This window comes from Peromyscus californicus, unplaced genomic scaffold (genome assembly GCF_007827085.1).
Source record: "Peromyscus californicus insignis strain IS unplaced genomic scaffold, ASM782708v3 Scaffold_4__1_contigs__length_199733344, whole genome shotgun sequence".
In the NCBI taxonomy this organism is placed as follows: Eukaryota; Metazoa; Chordata; class Mammalia; order Rodentia; family Cricetidae; genus Peromyscus; species Peromyscus californicus.
This window is the reverse complement of record NW_026294562.1, coordinates 125305128-125330114: the sequence shown is the minus strand read 5'-3', so window position 1 is coordinate 125330114 and position 24987 is coordinate 125305128. Positions and strand designations below refer to the sequence as shown.

General features: G+C 39.1%; 1 protein-coding gene across 1 annotated transcript in view; it reads left to right on the top strand.

Annotated features, from left to right (window-relative positions):
• The window catches only part of Agbl1 (AGBL carboxypeptidase 1), a 773688-nt gene that overhangs the window by 246642 nt on the left and 502059 nt on the right, over positions 1 to 24987 (top strand). Inside the window, exon 18 of the mRNA XM_052760219.1 lies at positions 18644 to 18824. Within this exon, the coding sequence (XP_052616179.1) occupies positions 18644 to 18824 (181 nt within the window). The remainder of the gene's footprint in view (positions 1 to 18643; positions 18825 to 24987) is intronic.

The window sequence follows — 24987 nt, the reverse complement described above, 5'->3', positions numbered from 1 at the left end:
CCCATTCTCCTCATTTTTACCTTGTCATCTTCACTCACCTGCAGTAATGTCCTGGAGTGACATTGCCGAGACAGCCCCCATGACACTACAAAAGCCAAGCCCTTGATTCCAGGGGATGCTCTGTCTTTGGAGCCTACAATGTGCCTCCTCAAGGACTCTGCATTCCAGCCACGTGTGGAGGCACCTCCCAATTATCCCAGCACTTGGGACAAGAACATGGAGGAAGAGGAAGGTCAAGGTTCTGTCACGAGACCTTGGGAACCCCTCACTTTTCTGTCCCATTACTTTTTTCAGGAGAAGTACAGAACTCAAAGTTGTGTTTGACCTGGAAACAGAATTGCTTACTAGGACTCATTCAAAGTTTTCTGAGTAAAGTGAATAGCTGTGTCTCTGTTCAAGCTTCTCACCTTTCAGTGGCTTCTGATATACCTATGATGTGCACAATTACAATAGCATGTAGCAGCCTGGGAGACGTTAGGCGAGTCATTAGCAAGCAAAGTTCCATCTTACTTTGGTTATGTTTCTAGCAGTTTCTGTGACATATGTGCTCTGTTGAGAGTGCATGCAGGGTCTGGAAGGAGACTGCTGGTACCGTGGCCATGTCTTTTTAAGCTATTCCTTTAGTGACAGCCTTTAGTAACTTGGCTTTATGCTCAGTAGTCTATTGTTGCTGGGGGCATCCCCAGGAGTTCTGGAAGCATGCAGACATCCATTCACTATTCCTCCTGGCAGTAGTAACTCTACCAGGGAGACGTAGGAGCAGAACTAGCACATGAGTTACAAGAGAGGTACAAGTCTGAGTCACACTTGCAAGCATTTGTAACTGAGATCGGCTGACACACTGATGCGGGTGGGCGCACAGCATCTGTCTGCAATTTTCCTGGTGTGATTTCACACTTCTCCCCAGTGACTTTTGTTTTTCTGCGTTTCAGATTTCTCAGACCTAATCCAAGTACTCTATTATTACGCTGTATATATTATGTGTCATTATAGCATAGATGTATTATTTTTTATTTTCAACATATTATCATATAACACAGTCTCCAGAAATTCTGTAGACTTTGAAGCAGATGAGGAAATGCAGATGAATTTACTCATATTTATGCACAGTCTAAAATTGTTATCTCAGCCTCCATTACACCACTTCCTCTTGGTTATCTGAAAATTGCCCAGGAATAGATTTGCTGATTTTCTTTTCATTTATTCCCATTACGTGAACCCACTTTCTTATAGTTCAGATAGGAGGCTACAAAATAAGAAGGCAAAATTACCCTTCACCGAGAAATGTGAGTCTGTAATATTTTGAAATTGGATTATTTCATGAGAAATAAGGCAGTGAGGCAGAATGCTTTGTTTGTGGGAAAGCTTTATTCTCTTACTCATTTTCTCTGTGTCTTGACTATTTTCCATTGGGGTATAATAAACTTACTATTAAGTATGATAAAGGGAGTCAGAGAGACCTCTGATGGAGGGCATAGGTCCCAACCTTCACCATAGTTGAACCATGAGCCATGAGAGGCTATTGAGCAATTAAAAATGTTTACTCCAAGCTGAATGTGCTCTAGCTAAAAGATACTTAGAACCTTCCAATTTCTAAACATCATAACATGAAAAATATCTGATTTTTTATATTTAGCAGATATTAAAATTCTATTGGATTAAATAAAATGTGTTAACTAAAATTAATTACAGTGTTTTAAAATTTTTACATTCAACTGCTTCAGCTCCTTCCTTGTGGGAGCTTAATAGAAACGCCATCTTGGGTTCGACCCCGGATGTATGGAACAGAATCCCTATTTTGGTACAACCAACTACGCTAGTTGAGGAAAATATTCCCAGTTAGTCATTTTAATGTCATACAGGAAAATAGGGACTTCTTCAACCAGAGGGACTATCTAATACTCATCTGGGCCCATGGTGATATCATCCTTGACAGACAAAAAATCCTGTGTGTGGGGTAAATAAGCACCTGCTTATCACTGATGGATGCTTCATGGGGAACATTCTCTCAGTGCTCACATGAAGTGAAAGAGTCTGATGGATGAACACATCCAAAACAAACGAAGGGATGCTTCTACCATGGCATCCTTTTTGTGTTTGAGGCATAAAACACTATGTTTTTGTCTGTTTGAGGAAGGTAAATGAACTTCGTGTCTAGATTTTAAATACCTCACTCTCACTGTGACATGGAAAAGTACGTCCATGAAGTGGATCAGAAGCACAAATCCTATCGCCACGCTTGTGTGGAGTACCATGCTCACACACTCTGTTCTGGTCCCGCTGAAGTTTATTCTGTTTCTGGAGCTGGTGATTTTCCTCAATACAGGGAGGCAGCTTCTTGGATGTCCACTCCTCAAGCCCCCCTCTTTCCTGAAGTCATGGCTCCTACTTCCTGTTGTTTTCCATGCCCTACTTTTGCTTTGTTTCCTTTTCCAATACGTATGTAATACTACTTTTACCTCCTTACCAGAGGGTAAACTTGTCTGGAACTTTGACATTTTTACCCTCAACACTTACACTTCTAACTGTAGTTCCTGAGTTGTCACAAGAGCTTAGTGAATATCCTTGAATTAACTAATGAATCAATAAGTTCATAAAAGGGGTTATCATAAGAAATAATTGGACATGCAGGAGTTAACTGAGACAGCTTATTACAGTGATGTATTCCCATCTTCTCAGCACACTTTGTTCCTGAACACTGCTGATGTGCTAAGATATGGGGGCAATGATAAGACAGAGGAAGTAGGAGAGTGGAAAGGACCACATGTCAAAGTGAATTATAAGGCCACAAGATAGTGAGCTGTGTATAGAACCACAGAGCAGATACCGTAAGACCTAGGGGAAGAGAGCTGTTCATTCTGCTGGAAGAGTGAAAGGAAGCTTCGGAATTAGGGGCAGTGAAAGTCTGTCAGGCAAAGAAGGGCAGAGAGAAGAAAATGGACATGATAGGTTTGAGGGACAGTAAACAGCAAAGTGAAGAATACTTAATTATATTTAACCTAATGGTGATAGGAAATGTTGTTAGAAATTTCAATGAGAACACTTCCAAGAGTGTAGATTCTTTGTGTGTGTGTGTGTGTATACACATGTGTGTGTATGTGTGTGTGCATGTGTACACCTCTGTGTGCATGTGGTATATGCACATGTTTATGTACATGAACACACGCACATGTACATGTGATATGTGTACATATATGTGTCTCTGTGTGTATTCATGTGTGTGTGCTGGTATATACCTTGTGCATGCACAGGTAGAGGCCAGAGGGTGTCAACTCTTTTCCTATATTGCTTTCCATCTTATTTTTTTTGAGACAGTTTCTCACTTAACCTGAGGTTCACTGATTCTCCAATGGTAGATGAGCAGGATTTTCCTGTCTCCATATCATGAATACTAGGATTTGTAGGAGCATGCCACCATGCGCAGCTTTTATTTCATATGATCTGAACTCATAAAGATCCTCATGCTTTAACTGCAAGCACTTTATCAACTGAGCTCTCTTCTCAGCCCTGGGAGTAATGCATACTATGTCATATTGTTATACAGAAAGTGATGCAACCAGACAGGGGAGTTTCTATTTCCATTTCTTTGTCTCTGTCTCTGTATTTCTGTCTTTTTCCTTTTCTCCCTTAAGATCAATGGGAATGCTTCATGGCTGGTCCTGATGGTGAGGAAGAGGTTGCAGTCATGAATTGAGAAAGGGGAAATGTGTATTTGAGAAAAAAGAAAGGAGAAGATGGTAGGTCCTTTGAGGCCCTGAATATTCATGACAAACAGACTGTAACTTTTCTCTGGAAGAGTGAAAGGAAGCTTCAGAATGAGGGGCAGTGAAAGTCTGGCAGGCAAAGAAGGGCAGAGAGAAGAAAATGGACATGATGGGTTTGGGGACAGTAACATCAAAGTGAAGAATATTTAATGATATTTAACATAATGGTGATAGGAAATGTTGTTAGATATTTCAATGAGAACACTTCCAAGAGTGTAGATTCTTTGTGTGTTACTTATTATCTGTGAAGAAGTTTAAAAGGTTAATAAACAGCCTAATGGGATGCCAATAAAACAATCTTAATCTTCATGTCAGTTTCATTACTTATCAAGTATAGAAAGCCTATGGGCAGCCTTTGCATTCTGGGCCCCTTCCCAGTTGCCCCCAAGAATCCACAGTGAGGCAAACTGGCTCTAAGAACCACCTTTTCCCAGCTTTGCCCATAAACAGACTCCATGTTTCTTTGTCAAAAATGAGGGAAATCTCAGAGAGGAATTCAGAGCTCTTCAGACTAGTGTTGTGTATGGGTAACAAACTGGAGGTAAAAGGCAGACAGCAAAGTTGACAAAAAGGAAAAAGAGGGTCTAGGGATGCTTGTTGTCGATGTAAGGGTGGTAGAGATGAAGATGAGTCATTTGGTGTCAACTTGGAGTTCTACCTCAGCATTATTGGCAGCCACCAAGACATGCATTTTATAAATCAAAGGTGTTCAGTGTCTTATTCTGGTGGGCTATACAGACATAGCTTAAGAATTGTATAAGAGAGCTGTCCACAGACTTTGCTCATCTGGGAAGACTTTGTGCTTGAATATGTGTCCATGCCACCTAGCTGAGACTAATTCACAGTGACCATCCACCTGTGCTTTCCTCTTTTTTTCTTATGCCTGTCCTTGGATGGCTTCCTTCCATATTAGTATTTGTATTTAAATATGAGGAAAGAATTGATAAGAGGTCAAAGGACAAACAATTTTGCTTCCTGTGTGTGGCTGTTGAAAAAATCCAGAAGGATATAATAGACCTAACAGGGATTGAAACTACTGACTAAAATCTCTGAGTCTTGTCTAGAAAAGTTACAGTCGCCATTGGTAACCATGGACTTCAGAGCTACAAGGTCACGAGACAGTTTGCTTTATAGGGATGGAGTTCAAGTTTTAAAAGATTTTAATTTTGCCAAATCTATTCCACTAGAGAGAGGCACAACAAGACCCCAAGCCTGTCTCCTTTTCCATAATTTATATAGCCCTTGTTTATATCCCTCGGGAGGATGTTTGTTTTGATGGGATTCATTTCAGCTTTCCTTTTGGATATACACACACAGAATTATACATGATAAATGAAAATAACATTGGAATAGGATTCAGAACACACAACTCTTTCTCCTACTTGCTGCCCCTCACCCTGGCAACAGGAAGAGAATGATAATGCCCATCTTTCTTACTTCAGATTTACTAGAAGCACTAAGGGATGAACGATGTGAGAGAAAGTGTCTTCTTGGTGGCCAGGTGCCACTGAATGTCTTCATTGGGTACTTGTCTGGCCTGTTTCAAAAGAACTAGCTAAAATTACTTGTTAATCAGCCAGATATCCATCAATCCCCATAGCAGTACATGACTCTTTCTATTATATAGTATTGAGGAAAATGTAAGAAAGTAGAAATGTGAGAAAAGAAACCCTCTATGGTGTATTTGTCAGTATTATATCTCTGGAAGTTACAGGAGAATCAACAGAAAAGACTTAAATATGTATAAGACAGTACAGGGATTTGCTAATTACAATGGACTTTCTTTTCTTCTCTTGGAAAATGTATACAGAAAAGCCATCAACAGAAAACAGAAACTCTCATTCTTGCCTTAGCAAAAAAAGGAGAGATTCATTTCTAGCTACTTCTAAAAGGGCCATTAAAGACAATTAATTTTTCATAAGCTCCCAAGAATAAGAACTTGAAGATAAACAGGAAGCAAAACTTATCGGCAGGTGTGATAGGATTCTGTGCCCAACAAAAGTATTTCTTAAAACTGAATAAAATGAGCATTTTTTTTTTTCAAATAAAAAGCTTGAGTACTCACGGTTAGTTAACCTCTTCTGAAAGAAATTCTAAGGGGTGATTTTTCAGGCAGATGGGAAATAATAAAAACCACTTGAAGTTTGTAATACAATACCAAGTAAAAAATAATTTAGAGGATGAATATGTGATTGAATATAAACTAATAGTGAATTTATAATACAATAAATATGTCTCATGAATTTTAATATACAGTAGAAACAGAACAGACTATTTCAATACAAGAAAAGGTGCATCTTATAATCATTAAGGTGACCAACTGAAGAATAAAAAGATATGCAACTACTAAGCTAATCAAGGGAGCAAAGGAACGATGAGGGGGAAAAAAGCTAACCAGTCAAACCATTTGTACAAAAGTTAGGGCAAATGTAAAGCAAAACTCGGAAGGGATGGCATCACACCTGCACCTGTCATCATAGCAACAAGTGTAAATGGAATGACTGCTAAGGCTGAGAGAAAACCAAAGAACGTCAAGCTGCATCAAGTACGTTATCCAGCTTTGTGCTCCTCTGAGAGACAAATGGGGATGGGAAAGTGATAACAAGTTTGAAATTAGATTTAAAAAAAATGTGAATTGTGAATACAATCCAGAAGAAATGCCGCATAGCTACATTAATACAAACAAAGGAGACATTTAGGCACATTGCCTTAGGAGAGCGAGCAATGCTTCCACAATGACAAAACACTCAGTCAACCAGGATCGCAGAATGGTTCGAAAACCTGGGTGCAGTTAACCACAGATGGAGTAAGTAAAGATTTGATGGCAGTATAAGGAGAAGTAGACAATCTCACAATAATCCTGGGGGCTCTTCACAAGCCTTTCTCAGTGAACTATAAACAGGTAGCTCTAACGTTAGCAAGAGAAATGTTAGCAGTAATGACCCATTTGATCCAAGGCACTTAAGAAATATTGCATCCTTGAACAGCTCTGATGAACACAGTGGCATTTATGAAGTTTCATATGTTGGGCCTAAATTCAATCCTAGAGTTATTTTTGTCAGGGCATAATATATTAGAACCAAAAAAAAGTGCAAGAAAGGCAAGATTAAAAAATTACAATAGGCCGGGCAGTGGTGGCGCACGCCTTTAATCCCACTACTTGGGAGGCAGGGTCAGGCAGATCTCTGTGAGTTCGAGGCCAGCCTGGGCTTCCAAGTGAGTTCCAGGGAGGCACAAAGCTACACAGAGAAACCCTGTCTCGAAAAACCAAAAAAAAAAAAAAAATTACAATAGAAATCGATGAAAAAAACAATTTTTTAAAAGAAAGGAAGTTAGCAAAGAGGAACTGGTTCTTGAAAAGGCACAAAATTACAATGCTCATTTTAAGATTGATTAAGAATAAAGTACTCTTGTGGTGGTTTGGATGAGAAGCTCCCTATCCCCAATTTTTGAATATTTATTCCCCAGTTTGTGGAACTGTTTGGGAAGGGTTAGGAAGCATGGCCTTGTTGGAGGAGTTGTGCCACTGGGAGCCAGGTTTGAGGTTTCAGAAGACTGGGCAGTTCCCAGTGTGTTTTCTGTTTTCTGCTTGGTCTCTAGATGTGAGCTCTCAACTGCTGCTCCAGCTGCTTGCCACCTATCCTGTGTTCTTCTATCATGGATTATTATCTCTTTGGAACAGTAAGCCCCAAATAAACCCCTCCTGTATAAGTTGCCTTGGTAGGGGAAAGTAGGACCTCCCCTATATCAGAAATAAAAATAAAGATTTTTTTTATTTTACAGGATTTTTATTTCACTACAGGATTTTACAACATCTTTTATGCCAACAATTTTGGAAACAAATTAAAAAGTATAATTGTAAAACATGTTTAATTATCAAATTGACAAAAGAAAGAACTAAAAATCTAAATAGAGGAGTTTGTTAGCATATAATTTGAATATGCTTCTAAACAATTTGGATTTGTGATCATATAAATTAATTATTAAAATCATCTGGCGTCATTGCAGGCCTGGGTAAGTGACTTCATCAGTGAATTTTCCTGTACATTTAAGGAAAAAATGAATTGTAGCATTTGTAAGTCTTGCACAGAAAATAAAGAGGGAGTGCTTCCCAGTTCAGCATAACTTTGATGTCTACGTCTGACTAGGCTATTGCAGAAAAGAAAAATTATTGGCTGATTTTTCTCTTGAGACACAGAGGCAAACATCCTAAAGAAACAACTGATTCCAGAATTGCATTAAAAGATAATATCTCATAATCCAGTTGATTTTATTCCAGGAGAACACTGTTGACATAACTTTGAAAAGAATAGGTCCATGTTGAAAATGTGATATCTGAAATTTGTTTTATAAAATCTTGTGAGAGGTGATGCGCAGATGAGCATAATGAAAAAGAATGGCTATGTCTTGGTAATCATTCCTGAATGATAAATAGGTTTGTGTATGTGCAGTTTCTATAAAATAATTGAAAATACAGCAACCACTCCCTTGAACTGCATTAAGAATGAGAAAAACCTTGTGTTCATTTCAACAGATGGTGAAAGTTTCACTTAAAGTAATTGGACTTCAGACTCTTACAAAGAGATAGGAACATGTTTGTTAACTACCATGTATGAGGCCTTGGATTCAATCTCCAGGACCTCAGAAACATTCCTTTTGGAAACAGCAACAGAAAGAAATGTTCTCTCTCTCTCTCTCTCTCTCTCTCTCTCTCTCTCTCTCTCTCTCTCTCTCTCTCTCTCTCTCTCTTTGTTTTTTTGAGACAGGGTTTCTTTGTGTAGCTTTGCATCTTTCCTGAAACTCACTCTGTAGGCCAGGTTGGCCTTGAACTCACAGAGATCTGCCTGCCTCTGCCTCCTGAGTGCTGGGATTAAAGGCATGCACCACTACCACCTGTCAAAAGAAATGTTCTTACCTGGGTAATGGTTGCTTTCTAGAGACCTAATGGTGAAATGCTTGCAGTTCTCCATCAGAAATGGGAGCAAGAAGATGTTTTGCTTGTGGAGTGAGCCAGAGTTCTTCACACTAACTGTTTTCATGTTTTAGGACAGATAATTCATTTTGTGGGAGACTGTCTTATGCACCATAAAATGTTTGGCAGCGTCCCTAACCTTGACTCAATCAATGACAGTAGCATTAGAATCCCCAAGTGTGATAATGAAAAATATATTTTCACATCACCTAATATCCCCAGAGCACGGAATGTGCCTCTTTTACCAAGAAAAAGAAATAAATGCTTTATGGTTTGGAAAGGAGAAATGAAACCATTGTTACTTGTAGAAGATTGAACACATACAAAAGCCTAAAGGAGATATTCATAATAGGCATGTCTCAACTTTTACATCATTGTGTATTCTGAACTCGCAAAGACCCAACACAAATATCCCCAAATGTAAATCAAAGCATACATCATACAGAAGAAAATCCTGGTTATATTGAATTAGGCAAAGATTTTATAAATAGGACACAGAATATCCAAACAATTAAAAATGAATAAACTTCAGAGAACCATTGTTGTGCTTCAAAATGCACTGTCAAGAAAATGGAGGGAAAGAACAAGAATCTAATGTCTTGGAGAAGATTTTCTGAAACTTGTGCCTGTTAATTCTATTTGGAAAAGAATTTTAAAAAACTCTTTGAACTTAATAGGAAAAGCAAATTGAGTTTGGACAGAAATTTCACTTAGAAGATGAGCACATGGCCAAAACCACATAGAAATACTCCCATCATTATTAGTTATCAGGGGAAAACAAATTAAAAGTGCAGTTATATACCCTACATCTTCATTAACCTGCCCCAAATCAAAAGGCTTGATGATATCAAGGATTAATCAACACAAAAGTCAATTGGAGAAGGCAGTCGCTACTAGTGGGGTCGAGCAAATGCAGTAGAGTCTTTGGAAAGCATTTTGACAAAAGCTGGCAATCACCTTCCATAACCCCAGATTACTGTAATGGCCAGAAGTCCTACTCCTGTGTAGCCACCCTGGAGACAGACAAGCACACACGTAAGTCTAATAGCTCTAATCAGGAAAGAGCAGCAGGTCTGCCATCAGGTAAAAGGATCAAGAAAATGTGGCATAGCCACAATTTGTTGTTTGACATGGCAGAAGATAGTTCAGTGATTGAAAGAAGCAAATCTTTGATGTATCAGCAACATGGGTGGCTCCCAAAGCATTTAGGTAAACAACTCATTATATTCTGTGTCTTTGCTAGCTCTGTCAACTTGACACAGCCCAGAGTCATCTGTGAGGAAATCCTTGATTAGAGGATTTCTTGGATTAGACTGGCTTGTAGGCATGTCTCTAGAGCAGTGGTTCTCAACCTTCCTAATGCTGTGACCCTTTAATACAGTTCCTCATGTTGTGCTGACCCCCCACCATGAAATTATTTTTATTGCTACTTCATAAGTGCAATTTTGCTACTCTGAAGAATTGTAAAGTAAACATTTGTGGTTTTTCTTTGGTCTGAGGAGACCTCCTGTGTAAAGGTCATTTGACCCACAGGTTAGGAACCCCAGCTCTAGGGGATTATCCTGATTTTTAATTGATAGCGGAGGGTCCTGTTAGTTGTATTGGTACCATTCCCTGGACAGTTGACCCTGTGCTGTATGAGAAAGCTAGCTAAACATGAGCCAATAAGCAAACCAGCCAGCAGTGTTGATTTGTGCGTCACGTTCTAATTAGGATCCTGCCTTGACTTCCCTAAGTGATGGATGGTGACATGGAAGTGTAAGCTGAATAAATACTTTCCACTAAAAGTCAATTTCAGTTAGAGTATTTTATTACAGCAACAGGAAAGAGACAAGGACATCCCATGTGATTCAGTTACTATGGAATTCCAGAAAAGATCACATGATGGTGGCAGAAAGCAGATCAGTGGTTTCTAGAGGCTGAGAGTGTGGTGAGGAGAACCGATCAAGAGGCAGCAAATATGTATTTGTGGAGTTCTCAGCCACAAATGGGTACATCTAGATAATACCCCCTTCTCCAAGGCTCAGGGACCGTCATGAAAAATGGGGAGAAAAGATCATAAGAGCGATAGTTCTATAAACACCAAAGCGAAACTGGAACTGTAATAGGGCCTCTGAACCCCGAGCTCATAGCAGCTGTAGTTGTCTGTATAAGATCTGCAGAGGATTGAGCCAGTTAACATTCTACCATGAAGGGAGGAGGTACTGGTGAGAGGCCCCGCCCCTACCTGAGGAGCTTTGACAGTTGATTGCTTCTGTCTGGGGAAGGAAGATTCAGGTGTGTTCCTGGTAGGTCGATTACATTCCAGTGGATAGTTTCACATCCATGAGTCTATGAGCGGTGCAATTGGACTGAGTGGATTACAAACAAAACAATAACAACAACAGAAAGAGGACATGAAGTCGGGAGGGGAAGGGGAGACGAGTATAGATCTGGGATGAGCTGAGTGTGAATGTGATAAAACTATATTGTATGCACATACGAAATTCTGAAAGAATTAGTAAAAATATTCTACTAAAAGAATTGTAGTGAAGTGATTTTTTGCAAAGTAAATGATGAGAATGTGGGGATGATAATGATGGTTTTTAAAAAGATCCATTTCATTTTATGGCATTATACACATGTGGAAATTAGATTGAGTTATAAAACTGAAATTGATAGAAATGTGTTTCATGTATACTATACTTCAGTAGTGCGGATTTTTAAAAGTGGAAGACTGTATGTTATGGAAAAGTTTATGTTGTTGAGTGAGAACTACATACTATGTAATTTTCTGTGGGAAACATTGGAAGGATTAATATAATTCCCACTACAATTCAAAATTTTCCCTTTGCTTAGGGTATTAGTTAACTTTCCAACACTGTGACAAAATATCTGGTGTAGTCAACTTATAAAGAGAAGATGTTTATTTTAACTTATGATTTCAGAGGTTACAGTCCACAGGTAGTTCCTTTGGAGTCTCTAGAGGGACTGTTTATAATAGCTGAAACTAGACTGATAAAACTGCTATCTTTATGGCATGCGGGACTCAAAGAGAAAGAAACAGGGATGGAGTCCCAACATCCCCTTTGAGAGCCTAACTTCGTCTTCTTAGCCTCATCTCCTCACTATCCTTCCACCTCCCAAATTCATGATAGGCTAGAGAACAAGCCTCCAACCCATGGATTTTAGGAAAATTTGAAATTCAAACAACAGCACTCAGAACTTTTAATGATATTTCCCTTTTCCTCTACCTCTTTTGTTTTAGTTTTAATGTATGTGTATTTACGTGTGCATGCACGCTTGTGGAGGTGAGGACAACTTCTGGTCCCTTCCTTGCCTTCTAATTTGTTTGAGACAGGATCTCCTTTTCTCCACTGCATACTGTAGGATGGCTTGAGCATGAGCTTCCAGGGATTCTACTGTCCCTGCCTCCATCTCATTGTAGATACACTGGAATTACAGATGTTTACTACCATGTCCATCTTTACAAGGTATGGTGGTTTGAATGAAAATGGTACCCATAGGCTCATAGGAAGTGACATTATTAGGAAGTGTGGCCTTTTTGGAGTAGGTGTGACATTGTTGGTGGAAGTGTATCACAGGGGTGGTTGAGGTCTTAGGTGCTTAAAAGCCTTGCCAGTGTGTCACAGTCTCTTCTTGCTGCCTGTGGATCCAGATGTAGAACTCTCAGCTCTTTTTCCTGTACCATGTCTGCCTGCATGCTGCCATGCTCCCCACCATGATGATAATGGACTAAACCTCTGAAACCATAAGACAGCTTTCCTTTCAAAAGTGGCTCTTCACAGCAATAGAAACCCTAGCTAAGAAACATTCTGGGCATCTAAATGCAGGTCCTTACTCTCACGTGTCAAGAGGTGTACCCACTGAGCTGAATCACCAGCTCTTCTTATTTCTTTTCTCCTTCCTAACCCCATGACACACGATCAGATTTTTTATATACTAACTTCTAAGTTTTCTAGAATTTACTTTAGATAATGCCACTTTGAAATCATGGTCTACTCCCCTATTACTGTTTTCTCTTTTAACCTCAGTATCTTCATCTCCATTGGGCAGTCTATCAGGTCACACCTCTGCATCATGATTTTCCATGGTCCTTCTGTAACCCACAAGATATTCTCTAAACTCCTGCATGTGCTACGTGCCCGTAGAAGCAGATGCAAACTAGTTTGTAGTTGCTTTTCCATATTTTTATCCATATAGTTAATGCTTCAACCTTATATGATCATCCATCTTCAGGGATAAGAAAAAAAGACATAAAAATTACCCAGATGACCTTCATTGACAGGTGCATCTCTATGTATAGATATCTTCAAAGAGATATTATAACAACTACAAACAGATGGGTACTGCTTTGTTGCAACATTCCTATTTTTTTCATTTTCTTAATCTTGTCTTGGATACATTCTTCTATCAATAATCTCAAAGATACAGATGGTATGTTTGTCTTTAGTCTCAGATATTTTACTTATTTTTGTTTGCTTTATTATTATTATTACTTAATTTTTGAGATTATAATACTTTCTTTGGCTGAACAGCATTCTTTCAGCATGTCAGTTCCTTAACTCAGGTCCCGTGGTTTCTATTTATGCCACACCCAGTTATGAAAATTGTCATGAATAATAAATGAGTATTCCACTTTAAGACTATCTTGGGAAATTTCTCTGGTCTTATTGGGAGGTAACTCTCTGTGTTGACTCTTTTTCCCACTAGATAATTATTAATTTCTCTTGAAGGGAGAATCATTACATTTCTCTTGCAATCTTCATTATCCTGCAGAGTGCAAGTAGGAGCAGAATATATTTTGGTGAAAAAAGAAGGAAGAAGTGCATGGATATTCCTATAATTGGGTACATATGTGTAAGAGCACATCTTTATTTTCCCCTCAGCTTCTCAAAAGCTAATAGGCAAATATCCCTTAGCCATTGTTCAAGTCCATAATGTGTCCTAATTTCTCTTTACAGATCTCACTATCACTGACACAAACCCGTATTTAACATTTTCATTTAAAATATGGCCAAATTATTGATACCCCATAGGTTGGGATGGTCCCTTAAATTGATTTTAAGAAATTCAGTGGGAAAAAAGTGAACATAAGTATCTGGTGTGTTTTGCCCCACAGATGATTTACTAAGGCCCAAATCATCAATTATAAGGGAAAAACCTCATGGCATGCGTGTTCCATGCTCCTTACAGCTGTTAGCTATTATGAGTTCTCAGGGGTGCCATTTGTGGTTACAACTCACTGGTCCCATAAGTTGAAGTCACCAACATGACTGCAGAATTGTCTGAAACCACAGAGGGGAAAAGAGGAAAACCAATGTGAATGGCTGAAATGCTGCTTACATCTTCATTAGATCCCACGGTTTTCCCTGTTGATATATGCTCAAGATGCTAGAGCAGCCTGCTAAGTGTCGTAGTGGATTACAGCATAATAGCTTACCCACCTGACTTTCCAGGGAAACAAACACGCTGCTAAAGCCTCTCCTTAAGAACCTGAGTTGGGCCTATTGACTCACACACAATGTTATAAAGGGTATGAAGGCAGTTGAAGCCAAGTGGCTTCTGTTGGTATCAGAAATCTGCAGGAGCATAAGCTAATTTTTATTTCTTGTTCTTATGGGGCTGGAAGCACTTAACTATTGTTATCTAATATGTTGCCAGTGAACATAGTCTAAAAAGCACAAAGAGAGTAATATGCAATTACAGAACTGAAAATAAGCTACTGATTGGGTGCAAATCCATCAAGCCTCTTTATTTCTCTGAAAGCTTTTTTATTGGATGCCAACACAGCTTGATTTGGGAAGAATAAAAGTGACTGAACAAGTGACATAGTGAGAAACCTGACCTCTAGTTGATTTCAATTGTGCTGTTTGTGAACTGTGCCTCTTTCCCAGCCAACATGCTTGTTTATAAATGTCAGTTAATGAATGATCAGTCATACATGAATACCCAATGACTACGGACTCAATCTTTACTACCTAAATTCATGTTGTAATTATAAATGCTAAAACCATGATATAGCCTTTGAGAGGGGCCCTGCCCTCACAAATGGTATAGTGCTCTAATGAAAAGGATACTGCTGAAGATCTCTCTTGCCCTCTCTGTCATGTGAAGACATGGCCTTCTGAAAACCAGGAGGCAGGCTGTTACCTGACACCAAATGTCGTCACTTTGATTATAGGTTTTATCCTTCAGGGTGTTGAGAAATAAATCTCTGTTGTATGTTAGTCACCCAGCCCATGGCATCCTGCTATAGCATCCTGGGACAAACCAAGAAAGTCCAGTGTTCATTTTCCCCAAAACTGACAAGTTTCTTTCCAAGTGAAAAATAATGAGATGAGTTTGAACCCTGGAAATATGATTCTCTAAGCTATTCTCAGTCCACTATACCATATTGCTTATCATGCACAAATGCATTGTCTATATAATAGAACTCTTTTGTAAAACAGATCCTCGGCACACCTCTCCTCTGGTGCTAAACCACCACAGGGTTCTTTTTATTCCCTCTTCTTTCCTTTACTCTCCCCTTTTCTTTTCTTTCCTCTTCTAGATAAGGTTTCACAGTAGTCCAGGCTGGTCTTGAACTTCCTACATAGCTGAGAATGACAGGAAACTTCTATTCCTCTGATTTCCACCTCCCAGGTTTATGTGGTGCCAGGGATAAAATCCAGCATTTCATCCATGCTGACAAACATTCTACTACCTAAGCTCCATCTCCAGCCTAGGTCTTTTCTTAAAGCAGTGGTTTGCAATTGCTCTTTTCTGGAATGTATATCAAATATCATTTTCATTACAACTCTCTCTTTCTGCCTTACTGCAGAAAGCATATCTGAATGAATGCCATTCAAAATATTATGATTTTTATACCTGGTCTTATATTCACATGGTAAAGTTTAGCAGTATGTAATGGAAATCATATTACACTGCTTGGAAAAACAGTAAGTTCTTTCTTTCTTTCTTCCTTCCTTCCTTCCTTCCTTCCTTCCTTCCTTCCTTCCTTCCTTCCTTCCTTCCTTCCTTCCTTCCTTTCTTTCTTTCTTTCTTTCTTTCTTTCTCTTTCTTTCTTTCTTTCTTTCTTTCTTTCTTTCTTTCTTTTATTTTCACATGCCCAGACATATTGGAGAAGCCAATGAAGGCTCATGTAGTTGCTTAAAGAATTTACCAAGAACCCTCCTTCTTTCTACCTGACATTCACCATACTTATTATGTATCTTCAATACTCAAGGTAGCTTTCTCACTCAAGATATTACATCTGTAAGGAAGACAGGAAGAAAAAGCACAAGGGACAGATCTTACAAGCAGTAGTCATCTACAAGGTGGAATTGTCCCTTTCCGTCAGATCTCCAGTAAAATCCTTCTGCTAGCATCGTTAGCTCACTGGTCACATTTGTTTTTTCATAGTCTTGCCTACTTATAAGAGTATCAGTGAAGCTGAGTATTGTATTCTGAGAAAATCCCTGATCCTGTCCCAAACCAGGTCTCTGGCAGTTAGAAGAAGAGAAAGGCCGACATACAGGCAATCAGCAGTTTGTGCCATGTATAATATCACAAACAAAACACTTTTTCTTTCATTGGTCACTGGCAATTTTGAAGTATACTCCATTACTGGGCGCAGCCTACTAGTGACATGCCAATTTTATTGTTAAGAATATTTGGCCGGGCGGTGATGGCGCATGCCTTTAATCCCAGCACTTGGGAGGCAGAGCTAGGCGAATCTCTGTGAGTTCAAGTCCAGCCTGATCTACAAAGTAAGATCCAGGACGGGCTCCAAAGCTACATAGAGAAACCCTGTCTCGAACCCCCCCCCCCAAAAAAAATAAAAGAATATTTGACCTACAGGAGAAATGCAACTCCTGCTCCCATCCTGACAAATACATGTATGGGAGGGAGGATCTTTTATAAATTCATGCTTCATTCCCTATAGCCCTTTGCTTCAGTCACCATAGCATCTCTTCATTGTGTAGTGCAGTTGTTTTTAATTGTTTTTTTTTTTTTATGTTTCATGTTTTCTCAGGAAGATCATTTAACCTTCTTTATCTGGTAAAACATTACTTATGCTTCAGGACAGTCCAAATACCATCATATCCTGGAAAGGTCCTTCCCTCCTCAGATCTATTTCTGGTACTGTGTGCACACCTCCACTAGGTACCTTGTCATTATTTGCTTGCATATGTGTCACTACTGACGAGTGCTATGGCCTCTTCTAGAACAAGGTCTTTAATTTATTTGACTTTTACTACCCAGTGTCTGCTGCAGTCCCTGGCATAGGTTCAAGATACTTGCTTAAGGAAATGCATAACTGAAAATCCCCTCTAATGTATAGATGACCTATAAAGAATTGAAGCAAGCTGCTCTCCCTGCAGTCGGTAAAGGCGCCTTGATCTATGCCCCTTCGGTCTAGACCTCAGTGGATCAATGACTGGTGGCAGAAATATGAAAGAGACAGAGAGGGTCTTTTTGGTCTTAATTGGTGATATTAACATAATTCAGTATTATAAAGATTCATTTGTATATTCTGTTGTCTGACCTTCAGCCCTGTGATCAATAGTTATTCCGTTTTATATTTCTTTGTGTGTAATGGGAGATAAGTTTTGTTTCCTTAAAAAAAAATAACCAGAAAACTCTACTGTTGAAGAGCAGAAAGAACTCATTTAATTTGGATTAATTCAAACTGTACTTAAAAAAATATTTCTTTGTTAACTTTTAGGGTTTTTTTTAGTGACTATATTTATTTATGCTTAGCAAATAGCAGTTGTTATTAGAGCAAAATTAGGAACAGTCAGGAATCAGGTGAGGATAAAAGATGAAAAAGGAGTCAGAAAAAAGTCCACCCCTAGATTTGGCCAAGGGCTTACAGTTGACAAACATGAATTCTTGATGCGATGCCTTCCTCCTGCCTTTGTTTCCCAGTATATGGAGGGTAGACATCAGTAGCCAGTCACAGAGCCTTTCCCAGGCTGGGGATACAGTGAAGCAGTAAAACACTTACCTAGCACATATAAGGCATTAGGTGAAGTCTGTCACACCACAAAAACAGACAAACAAGTAACTGTCTGCTTGAGCTCAGAAATGGCCTATGAATCCATGTCAATGGTAAGGTGCTTCAGAAGTCTTCTGTGAAAAAAAGGCAGAGCAGTGAGCTTATCCTTCCATCATCAATGCAGCCTCCATAAGATCTACATACAGTACACTTCCTGTGATGAGGTATTCCCTTTACCCCTTTACAAAGTGAAGGCTGTCACTTAACAGTGCATCTGCAGGTATTCCACCTTTCCCTTCAAAGATTAGATTTGGTGTCTTGCAATCATCAGTCCACAACTTCTCTCCTTGCTTTCTGTCTCTGCTAGGGAATGGAAGGGTTCATCCTTCTCATAGACTGCAATCGAGTAAGGAGTGAGTTAACACGGATTGAGTAGCAGGAACTATATTTAACACTTTCTATCTATATCGTTTGTTTCTCTAACCTCATGAGGTCATTATTATAAATATCCCCATTTTACAGATGAGGAGATGGCCACCAAAAGATTAAGTCATTTGCTTAAAATCTCAAAGTTGGTAAATGATGAAGGTAAGATTCAGTCTAAGATCCTTGATATCAAGCATCTTGTTAATGGACTGTGGAGAGTTAATTGGTTTAAAATCTGCTCTGTGGTTTTTTTTTTTAATCATACCACAAAGTGCTTTGCTTTGATAATAGCCTAGAGCCTTGATGTCATCAGTCTTTTGAGTCTTGCAGCTTCTGGAGGTAGATGAAAAATGAATAAATGTAGCTCATATATATTAGAAACAACCATCTTACTTAGCATTTCATACCCTTCAGGTATAATTCTGTCACTCTGGAGACTCTGTTGATGGAAATGGAAAACATATCTAGGTTTAATTTCTTGTGCCCCCTTTCCTGCAGGCTGTCGTCCATATCAGGTGATCACAGCCAGAGTTCACCCAGGAGAAAGCAATGCCAGCTGGGTGATGAAGGGGACCTTGGAGTTTCTGGTCAGCAATGACCCTGTGGCAAAGCTCTTGAGGGAAAACTTCGTGTTCAAGATCATCCCTATGCTCAACCCAGATGGTGTCATCAATGGCAAGTATGTCACCCATCTAGCCTAAGGGACAAACAACTGCATTCATGTTACTACAGTAATAAACCACTGCTGTCTTATCCAAGGGGCACAATAGGAGAGGCCTTGGTACTTGTGGGGGACCTGCCCTCACTTTACCCTGGGTATTCTTGAGGAGAGAGGGATAAGAAAATATCAGGTAGAAAGAGAGACTTAGATGACGAGAAGAAAGACAGAAACACAGGATGGCTTTGGGAGGGCCTGGGTCAATACCCAACTTTATTCAAAAGGGCTTTTTATAACAATGCCAAGGGGTGAGGCAAAAGGCTTTCCCCTTGCTAGATATATCCAAGTTCAGACCCTTCCAAACACCTGGTAACCATGCCCATGGTCAAATTATACCCTCATTCAGTCCTGCTGTGTAAAGCAAGCTCAGATTCTCTGACTTTGAGTAATTTGGGCCTCTACAGGTAGTCTACAGGGAACTCTCTTGGTCTCCTTCCATCTGAAACAATTAACAGTGTGTCCTCCATGCACATTTGTACATGGCTCATGGTATTTCTTTGAATAGAAATATATGGAAACATAAGCATTTGGTACCAGGGAATTATGCAGCTAACATACTCCAGTTCTCCATTCATAAAGGAAGGCACTGGTATCCAGGGTCCTAACCACTCACCTGAATCACATGGTGAACCAGTGGCATTTCAGGGATCAGTCTGAGTCTTCATGTTGACTACCAATGGTTTTACATTAGTATTAGTTCTAGGTACAAAGAAATAATTTATTCCGTTATATTTTACTTGTTTCACGTCAATGAAATGGAATGCTGCCTGGAATAAAGAAGTGTGGTATCCTCATTTTCACTCTGCTGCTGCGTACCTTTAGGATGTATCAGGGAATAAGACTATTTCATTTGATGACATCTGTCAGAAGGGCTCAGAGTCTGAGCTCAGGCCCATATGAAGTCCCAAAGATCACACAACCAGGGAATGGTATGACCAACTTTTACAGATACCTGTTTAGATGCCTTGTTTAGTAATAGACAGCTCTTTTTCCTAGAAGAATGGGGATTCTGTCCTATGGATAAACAAAATAAAAGATGAATAGAAAATGCTGAGAGGATGCCGGGCGGTGGTGGCGCACGCCTTTAATCCCAGCACTCGGGAGGCAGAGGCAGGCGGATCTCTGTGAGTTCGAGGCCAGCCTGGTCTACAGCGCGAGATCCAGGAAAGGCGCAAAGCTACACAGAGAAACCCTGTCTCGAAAAAACCAAAAAAAAAAAAAAAAAAAAAAAAAAATCTACAGTATGGAAAATATTCAATTAAAAAATTTAAAGAGAAAGGAAAATCTTTCATTTGGCCGGGCGGTGGTGGCGCACGCCTTTAATCCCAGCACTCGGGAGGCAGAGGCCGGCGGATCTCTGTGAGTTCGAGGCCAGCCTGGGCTACCAAGTGAGTTCCAGGACAGGCGCAAAGCTATACAGAGAAACCCTGTCTCGAAAAACCAAAAAAAAAAAAAAAAAAAAAAAAAAAAAAAAAAAAAAAAAAAAAAGAAAATGCTGAGAGGAAAAATATTATTTCAAAGACTAAAATGAAAATCGTACTTTAAAATACTATTAGCAAAGAATCAAAAATTAAGTTTAGAAAAACAAAGTGATAGTAAAGTGGTGAAAAATAACAAATATAAAGAATCATAAAGAAACACTAAAACTTATAAATGATTAAATGACTTAAACAAATAGGAATAATGTAAGAAAGATAACATGGTTAATTCCTTTAAGAAAGGGAATAAAATGTTAAACAACTCCAATAAACTGCTTTCTTTTGATAAGTATAAAGACAGATTAAATTTAAAGTGTTAAGAATATGATGACTACAAATGTAAAAGGAACAGCCTAAATCCAAAACATGAAATGTCACAAAGCATATCAAAGCAAACCAATCAAAGCTATAGACTACAGTAGTACTACTTATAGGAGATACAAAAAAGAAAGAATGAATGAAAGAAAGAAGTACAAATGAAGAGATGAAGGGATGGAAGAAAAGAAAGTATGCCAATCTACATTTAGTGTACTAGGTTAACATAGCTGGGTTAACTCAGTAGTTCACAGCTGTTATTTATTTATTTCCATCTTTCCTTTCTTGCTTATGCATCAATTTATTCATTTATTTATATATTTACTAGGTGGAGGTTTTTGATGAGGACCACAAGATCCTTTTTCTCAATGCTGACTGCATTGAGGGTCAGGAGGCCAGGTTCTTCACTGAAGACTATGAGTCTCCTCTGGCAGCAATGAGGTTTCTAGGATCTTAGGCTGGACCAGGTTCTGGAGTAGTGTCTTTTTAATGCTACTCAGAGTACATCTGACTCCTGCCATGTGTTCCTCTAAGTCCACAGTAGATCTCGTGCTGCTCACTGCTTGAGCAGCCAAGAATTTTTACTAGCGATCTTTCTCAGATAGTAAATGGATGGAAAATTGCTAAGGAAGGCATCTTGAGGGACATGACCCCATTTGGATATTTTCTTATCCAACTTGGCTCACTTCTTCTCTTTCTATGGAACAGTCTGAGGTCAGGAAGAAATTGGAAAGAGTGTTGAACTAGGAGTGTTAACTGAATAGGACCCCTGTCTGTCCCTTGGTCTGCTCAGTTTTCTCCTTTGGTGGAAGAAGACAATGTGCTCCTGAGAGACTTTTTTGAAAAAAAAAAAAGTCTCACATACCCAAAGCAATATTCAAGCTCAGGAAATAAGCACTGAAACGCTTTCTATTTCAAATGCTCATACCTCTAAATTAGGGCTTGCTCCAGGTCTTTGGTCAAAGTTAATGGGGTTTCAGTCACCGAGGAGCCTGTTGGCTGGTGTGCACATTATTTCCAGCTAACAGCTGGTTACTTTGTTTCCCAAATGGCAGGGCAGCTTCTTTATAGTGACAAGGGCATTCCTCATCATTACTATTATTTATTATGACTCTGATTGCTCTTTTTTATTTATACAGCATCTTTCATCATAGAGTCTGAAGCACTTTGTAGATCACTTGGACTGAGTAAACAAGGACGGCTGAAAAGTAATTGGAAATCATAACACTTTCCACAGATAGAATAATCTGCAGGCCATAGATATCATTATGAAAGGACTCAGTGCTGCTGGGGATGCACAGCATTTCACAAGAAAAAGCTTAAAACTCAAGATCCTGAGCCCATTTCAGAACAGACCTAACATCTATCTGCTTCACCCAACTTTCATTTGAGTTACTTCTGTGATTGATATTCCATTGTCGGGTCGTGCTTATGAATAATTAGGTGGGTGTGACTTTTATTGTGTTTCAGTCTTTACTCTTTGAGCTTCATCTACTGTAGTCAGTCTTCCATTCATAGTTCTTTTTTTCCTGTACACATTCAAATATCCCCATGAGAAATATTCTCCAAGCTTAATACAATTCACCTAAACTTTATTTGTGGTTTTCATTCCTGATGTTCAAAAGGTCACTGACTTTCTCTGGACATAATGCTTATTAACAGAGATCTTAAGCAACAGAGGTGCTCTGTATATATCTGACTAATGAGATAATCTTTGTATAATATTAGTGATTCCAAACATCAACGTGGCACATAGAGTTAGACTACACTTTGTGTACTTGTGTGTTTGCCTCTCTGTGCATCCTCAGGTGTTTGTGCACATGAATGTGTGTGCATCCATGTGGAGACTAAAGCATACTGTTGGATGTTGTTCCTCAGATAGCATCTATGGTGGATAATTTTGGTTGTCAATTTGACTACATCTAGGATCAACTAACACCCAAGAATCTAGGCAAACCTATGAGGATTTTTTTTCATTTTTCTTTATTAAGAAATTTTCTACTCACTCCACATACCACCCACAGATCCCTCTCCTCCCTCCTCCCACCCCCCAGCCCTCTCTCCCAAGCCACCCTGCATCCCCACATCCCCCAAATCAAGGTCTCCCATGGGGAGTCGGCAGAGCCCGGCACACTGAGCCTAGGCAGGTCCAAGCTCCCACTGCACCAAGGCTGTGCAAGGCGCCATACCACAGGCACCTGAGGAATTTTCTTAATTGGATCATTTGAGCTCAGGAGACATGGCTTCTGGTGGTAGACTACATAAAAGAGCATGGAAGGAGGAAACTTGGGTTTTTTGTTTTTTTGCCTGCTTTCCCTTCACTCTTACAGGCAAGTTCATCTGTTCTGTTGCTGAAACATTCCTCCATTGGCATTAGAATCCACTTCTACTACTGAAGACCAGCTGCTCTCCCAAAATTCCCTGGCACCCCAACTCCATGAGACATCTTGTCTTGTTGACTGAATAAATACTGAATTCTTGGCTTTTTGGGTGGGATATAGCCATTCTTGTACTATTTAGACCACAGCCTGTTAGTCATTCTCACAAATATCACTGTATAGAATATAGTATATTATATAATTTATATATATTTAATATATCTACATTTAATATATTTATATATTATATTTAATGTATTTTTATATTACATTATATAAACATATAAAATATACTTGAGTAAAAATATAAATATAATCATACATATCTTACACACACACACACACACACACACACACACACACACACACACATTTTTATCAGTTTTGTTCCTTTAGAGAACCTTGACTAATGCACCATTCATCTTATATTTCATTGTTTTGGGACTTACCAAGTAGGCTGGCTGACCAAGGAGCCCTAGGGACCTACCTATTTTTATTTCTCCAGTTCTAGAATTTTGAGTGCTAGCTGTCATACCCGGCATTTTTGTTTCTAATGTTGGTTCTGGGGACCAAGCTCACCTCTAATGCTTACAAGGCAAGTGCTTTACTGATCAGTGTATTTTCCCAACCCCATAACAAACTTTTAATTTAAAACTTATCATGAACCTCCGTGTAACTTGCAAACATGTGTAATAATAGAGCATTTTCCTTTTGTGGCAACGGTGATGGAGCCTCTGGGGATAGCTGGGAGATATTGATAATAGTGGTTGGGGAGACACAGCCAGGAATTTCTAGCAAGAGAAATATAGTGAGTCTTGCCAAGTCAAGGATCTCTTAGCAACACAAGTCTGAACAGGGAAACAAATACAAAGATGGATCTGTTATGAAGAATTCCAAAAGAAACAATTTCCCATCTGCTGCCCTGGATAATGTACTGCATTAGTCTGAGTTCTCAATGAGACTGGACTAATGCAGTGGTTCCAAGACTCATAATTCTTCCTAGGGTGGGGTAGAAGAGAATGGGGAGCCATCAAGTCAGGTTAAATTAGAAGGAGGACTGCTAGGTAGATTATAGTTGAAACAGAGGAGAAGGTTTCCAAGCTGCTAAATAGGTAAAGATACTATATAAATGGGCAGAGAATGAAGGAAGGAAGAAGTCAAGCCTGATCTTCATTCTTAAAATTCGGGTGTTGATGGTAGCAATGGCATAATTCTTACAACACCAACACAGAGCCTAATGCTTTATTCACAGGAGACTGAGCATATTGATCCTAAGGGTATATACAACTCCATGAACATGATTATCTTCTTCCAAAGGCATCGTGGAAGAGACACCAACAGCAATAATGAGCACAGGACCTAGTACAAGCAAACACAGCCAGGTGTTTAAAAAGTAATAGCTAGATGTACCAGGGGGAACAAATCAAACTATAAAAATCACATAAAAATCTCAACAACCTTAACAATCCTGAGACCATTACAAGTGAGGGCCAATAGTCTATTCTACTGTGGGCTGTGAAGTCTTTACCTTACTACAAAAAGATCACTTATAGACCTGACCTAAAAAAAAAATCCCTCAGTACCTTTTAAGGGCCAAGAAAGTACCTAGTTCTTTTACTTATATTGTCTTATTTAATTCTCACTATGACCCAACTACTGCAGGTCTTTTTGTAGACAATTTACAGATAAGCAAATTTGAGCACAAGAAATTAAGTATCAGATGTAGATTAAACACTTGGTGTTACAGACCCAGGGTAGAATTTGTGTCTCTCCTAAACTTTTTTAGAGGTTTAAGGAAATTAAAACATAGATTCATAAAATATTCTAGCTGGGATATTGGAGGGGATTCTTACACAGTATTTATATTCTACTCCTTAAGACAATAAGGAAACCAAGACCAAAAAAATGTGAAATGACTCATCTGAGATCACAAAACAAGTTCAAGGTAGATGT